Raw genomic sequence first — 6,000 nt, forward strand, 5'->3', positions numbered from 1 at the left:
AGTGACAGCTGCCTGTCCCATACTACTGAGAATCAATCAGTCTGGTGCACAATCATACTTCAATAACATACTTACTAGGGTGGCTACGCTTTCTCTGTCTGGACTGCATCTCTAGCAGTGTTGTCACCATAGGACAGAATTACAAAACACCTCCCTAATATTTCTATAACTTTGGAGAGGTTTGTAGTTCTCAGAGATGCCTGGTAATGGTGCATCTGATGAGATGGTAGCACAAGCACTGCAAGCTGACACATTTCTGGCTGTATCAGCAGTTTTGTTGTACACATAATACAGTAAAACAAAGCCATTCCAGTATTTTCTCTAGAAATGTTTTTTAGCTGGGTGGGAGGGAGCTGTAGGCGGATGGTAGCCCTTGTATTGTGACCCCATGTTTTAGTAACCATCCAGTAAAAAAGCCGGGTGGTTATGGAAACGTGTGCCTAGCTAAAAAAGACCTGGGGAGAGCACTGCATTTCACTGGTTTATTTACCAGAATAAATAAAAGGAGTTCATTATCAGGCCTTCTATAACCTTTAATTTCTTTGCTTCTCCCTGCTGTTTTTTCTTTCTTTCTTTCTTGTAGTGCTTCGTTCTCTTGCCTGTAAATTTTGTGCTGCCTTTCAAATCTTTTTCAGTTTGGATAACCTTTTTTTTTTTTTCTTCCAGTTGAGGAAATCGTGCCAAATGTGATTGAACCCTCATTTGGTCTCGGGAGAATCATGTACACTGTTTTTGAGCACACATTCCAAGTCAGACAAGGAGATGAACAGAGAACAGTAAGGAGATCTCCATAAGTGCTATGTTAAGAGAATCGCACTCCAAGCCAATTTATTTCACTTAGTATGCATGTGGTTGAGTTTATTCACCCATCAACTTGTTAAAAGCCTCTGGCATGCAACATCTTCTGTAATATCACATATTTTACCTCCTCTTTAGCTGTGAACATTGTTCATTCATCTTTGTTCTAATTGGTGGTGATAACTGGCCTGTGCTAGTTATCAATATATATATATGTGTATATTTCTTAAGAAATATAGTAGGCTGCCTATTCATGTATGGGGAGCAAAACTAGCAGGCAAGGGACCAGGCAAGTCCCTAATTGAGTACAGTTTGGGTTTGGTTTAATGCACAAATAGTAAATTTTGCCTTTTTTGCCATTTATAAATTAATGAGCAAAGTTTTACTTTGTGCCATCATTTATATGCACACATGACTGGCCTTCACTGCTCTGAGAGCATCCAATACTGTTATAGGTCGCTGGGGGTATTTGGAGATGCTTTTTTGCTTTGCAGCCATAATGATGAGATTTCCCATTGGAAGTGCAAAACATTATGAAGTGAAAATGTAAATGAAAAGTAACCTCCAAAGGAAAGAATATTCACATTCGAATGTTGATCTTTAGGCACTTGCAGTAAGCATATTCACAAAAGAACGCCACCACCGGTTGCTGATTTTAAGTTCTGGTTGACAGCACACCTACCTTCCCTTCCATTGCACATTCGGTGGGGGCAGACCTGCGAGTTCTTTCTATAAGGCAGCTCGACATATTTTTGGAGTTTGGGGTGCTCCTTGGATACCTTGAAGCTATAGCAGTTTTTAGCAATTTTTACAGAAGTTTTAGTAATTTTATAGGCATTAGTTGCTTACAATTCTTCTAAGGTTAGAATTTTGGTCAGTATTGACAGGGTTGAAAGTGTTGCTCATATAAAATAGAAAATATACTAGACAGTATTGAGGTCACAAGATTAGAAAAACTGCAGAAGAAAATGATTTGAGGCGCCTATTGAAAGGCTGCAAAATTAGAAAAGAATGTAAATGAAGAAGTAAAAAGAATTATGGGGTATAATACTGGAGGGGTCACTAGCAGGAGGAAGGAGGTCCTGATTCCTCTATATAGATCGATTTGTGGGGTCACTACAGGGGTCAGTGGCAAGAAAAAGGAGGTCCTAATATATAACCAAACACCTGCACAACTGTTACCAATCCTGGGCAACTGGCATGCAATGCTCCAGTAAAATACAATTCGTCAATAATTTTTGCTCAGTGTCTCTGGTTAGTAGCAGGGGACACGTTTTTATAGTCTCTTTGAGTAGTTTGTAAATGGTAAATGTACTAATTTTTTTTTCTTGATCATTGCAGTACTTCAGCTTTCCAGCAATTGTAGCACCATACAAGTGTTCAGTTCTTCCTCTGAGCCAGAATCAGGAATTCATGCCTTTCGTAAAGGAATTATGTAAGTTCACTGCTTACATGTATTATTTTATTACCTTTGAGTGTTTTAGACTCTCTTACTACATTTTTGCACCCTACTGGGGTAAAAAAAGCTAAGATGATTTAGCTAAGAGTAAAAGTATCATTGGGGTGGTGGGGGAATCTGGCATGAGGCTTGAATTGTCATCATGAGTAACTGTAGCATGAGGATAACACCCACCGCTCAGTGCAGACATGCAGAAACCACTTATATCTTTAATATGATAAGGCCTTCTACTTTGGGTGCGAAGGGCATTGAACGACACATGGTAGCCAGGCATTGCCCTTAAACATTTTCTTATGGGAATCTTCTAGGTCTATATGTTTGATTGGCATCAATTCATTCCCACCAGGGAATTTTATGTTCCCTGTTTTATAAATAGAGCCCATGGTGTTGGAAAAATGCCATAATATGGTCCCCTAAGAAAAGACAGTCTGGCACTTACTAAAGCTTAGATAATGATTCAGGGACACACTGATGGTAAAGGAATTAGTAAGGTGTTGTGTATAGTATGATGTCCTTTTTATAGTTTGTTGTACGTTGTAAATTTATTTGAGTTTGTTGATCTCTGATTTCTGACTTGCCTTTTCTCTGCAGCTGAAGCTTTAACCAGGAATGGAGTATCACACAAAGTGGACGATTCCTCTGGATCCATCGGCCGTCGCTACGCCAGAACAGATGAGATCGGAGTTGCCTTTGGTATCACAATAGACTTTGATACGGTGAATCGCACTCCACACACCGCAACGCTTAGAGACCGGGACACAATGCGGCAGATCCGAGCTGAGGTATGATTATCTTATATGGCAAGTACAGACACCGCAAGGACTAAGCGTTATTGTATAGTGATGGCAGAAACCAGAATCCTAGTTAATCTGCTACTGCCTTGGCTTCAATAAAGCGAATTCTAATTGGTTGCATTGGCCGAAAGCTAAATCAGCAAAGCGAAAAAAAGACTAAAAAAAACTATGGTAAAAACGGCCTTCTAGTAATTTTTTATTTGCACAATGCATACACAGCTTGGATTTAAATCCCAACAACTAAAGGTTTAAACTTTGAAAACACTTTAAAAAAAAAAAAACATTGCCCTTTTTTTTTCAGGTCAGAGTAACTGGGTGTCATTAGGGTCTAATCACCTTTTCACAAAATTTCCCCTCCGCTCATTCTTATGTCTCAGTTGCCTGGTGCTTGAGCTTTGAGCATGCAGTGACATTGCTCCCTTTGTCATATGAATGTGCTAAGGCTGCAATTGGGAAATAGGAACCCCCCAGCTGCTGGTTGCAAATATTAAAGTATATAACCTGCATGAAAAAAAATAAAATAAAAATAGAAACAGTTGCTAGAAGGACCGACCACCTGAAAAAGTCAGTTCCCTAACTAAAACATCCATCTTTTGGCTTCAGTACTGCTGAAAAAAATAATAGTCTTACTTCCCATAAATGCACCCAAGTGGGAAATTACTGGCATACCCATATCAAAAGCATAAAAATTCAATTTTATTTCAAACATGTACATATAAAAACATAATGTCAACATATTAATTCATAAAAAAAGACCATCACATGGCTTTACCTCACAATTTGTGCACATATACAATAAAAACTATCAAATTTATTTTCTTTGGCTTTCCTGACTCGTTTCACAGCAGCTGCTTCTTCAGGGGATTTGATAGCATCCACCCAGCAAACAAGCAAGCATGCCATGGATGCCTGTTTGTTTGCTTTGTTGTTCTACAGCCAAATCCCCTGAAGAAGCAGCTGCTGCTGCAAAACGCCTCAGAAAAATGCAGAGAAAATAATTTGATTGTTGATAATTTGAATTTTTTGTTGTTGTATATGTGCACAAATTGTGAGGTAAAGCCAAGTGATGGTCTTTTTATTGATTGTATATGTTGACATTATGTTTTTAGTACATGTTTGATATAAAATGAAATGTCTATTCTTTTTATATGGGTATGCCAGTAATTTTCTGCTTGGGTCCACTTATGGGGACGGAGGGCTATTATTTTTCCTTGATTGTTTAGGGATATTGCATTTTTTGATATATACATTACCTTTAAAAGGGATTTCCTTTTGTTTGTAGTTTTTCAATACTGCTGACCCAGAATAAGCTTGTGTGTTAAGATTGATGTCAGCATGTATGTTGTAGGGCAGTGACCTGGAATGGAAACACCAAAGCACCTGGCATTTTTGGTGGCTGCCCCTGTATACAGTGAATGTATTCATCTTCAAGTGACAGTTCATAATGTTGAAACTCTTTGATTGCCCTCACAGTGTAGACAACTTAGTCCCCAGTCTTATATAATGTTCTCTCCTATTCTGCAGATCTCTGAACTCCCTGGGATCATCCGAGATTTGGCCAACGGTTGTCTGACATGGGTGGATGTGGAGAAGAAATATCCGGTGTTCGAGGGACAGGAGACCAGCAAGAAGGACACGACAGACGAATAGACACTGCAGATTGCGACCACTTTTTACCGTCAATGTTAATATTCATTGTTTTATCCATTTGACATGTAAGGGAAACGAGCATTGTACAGTGCTTACAGGGATACTGCTTAATTATTACTTCCAAATCCAAACTCCGCCATTAAACTCTTCATGATGATACCTTGTGCTCGGCTGTAGTTGTTCAGTGTAATAATGCGCCTGAGGTTTTGCTGGGTCATGTGACAACCCTTAGGCTATGTACACACGTCAGATAATTCCCATCTGATAATCGCCTCAGAGCTGATATCTGACAAGAATCTGGCATGTGTACAGCGCTTGTTGTACCGTTGTCTGTCCTGGAGGATCTACGGGCGACGAACGAGGAACGATTATAATGAAAGTGAAGGAGAGAAAGTGCAGCAGGGTGCCAATCCATCAATCGCCCCCCTCCCCTCTCCATAGAGCAGAAGGTGCTCTATGTACGGCACTCGTTTATGCGTTGTTCAGTCTTTTGTTGTTGGAAAGTATCGCAAAAGATCCTTTCCAACGACATTTATTGCTCATGTGTATGCAGCCTTAACTTTAGGGATAACAATATATATAAACTATTCTATGGCGCCATAGAAGCCAAAAACCAGGACTTCTAATTTTTTTACACAAACTGGGGTGTCTATCATGTTTGTAGATACAAACTTATATTATAATTTGTGATTTATTTATGCTTTGTTCTCTGTAAAATATTTATATTTCTCAGTAGAACAAAAATTAGTATCTCCTGACATTAGAAATCTGTGCACAATTCCTACTTGCCTACATGTAGTGGAGAGATGGTGTTTGAATATCCTCTAGACATAGGATATAGTGAGGCTTCCACAGAATCTGGTATGTGACGGAGCAAGCAAAGAGGTGACATAGGGGTGCATTGCACGGTGCAGCCTTTGTGTAAGGACCCATTAATTGAACTTCTGATGGACTAAATGCAGCTTTTAAAGTGCAGTGACGAGCTGGGCTAGAATTGGTTTATACCTGTATTTTATATAAATGACACCCAGTCATTGTGAATATAACAAAGGAGGCTAGTTGGAATTCTAGGAGGGTGGGGAGGGCCAGGTTGAAACATTGCACCCTATATCTACAGCCTCATCACTGGTTATCGTTTAACAGCACATGCATGTTGAGCACAGAGATAAAAGCAGAGAAAAAGTTAATTTATCTCCTCCATCGGACAGCCTCTGTTCTGCATTGTGTAGGCTCAGCTGTCTGTCACTATGAAGCGGGGGCGTCACAAATTTTTAAAGGGTCCTACTTTAATTTTTTTTT

At 39.4% G+C, this 6,000-nt stretch overlaps 1 protein-coding gene across 1 annotated transcript in view; it reads left to right on the plus strand.

Annotated features, from left to right (window-relative positions):
• The window catches only part of GARS1 (glycyl-tRNA synthetase 1), a 28,838-nt gene extending 23,978 nt beyond the window's left edge, over positions 1 to 4,860 (plus strand). Inside the window, exons 14-17 of the mRNA XM_072412976.1 lie at positions 667 to 776; positions 2,140 to 2,233; positions 2,849 to 3,039; positions 4,576 to 4,860. Of these exons, the coding sequence (XP_072269077.1) occupies positions 667 to 776; positions 2,140 to 2,233; positions 2,849 to 3,039; positions 4,576 to 4,701 (521 nt within the window). The 3' untranslated portion in view covers positions 4,702 to 4,860. The remainder of the gene's footprint in view (positions 1 to 666; positions 777 to 2,139; positions 2,234 to 2,848; positions 3,040 to 4,575) is intronic.
• The last annotated feature ends 1,140 nt before the right edge of the window (positions 4,861 to 6,000 follow it).

The sequence above is a fragment of the Pyxicephalus adspersus genome, chromosome 5 (assembly GCF_032062135.1).
Source record: "Pyxicephalus adspersus chromosome 5, UCB_Pads_2.0, whole genome shotgun sequence".
Classification (NCBI taxonomy): Eukaryota; Metazoa; Chordata; class Amphibia; order Anura; family Pyxicephalidae; genus Pyxicephalus; species Pyxicephalus adspersus.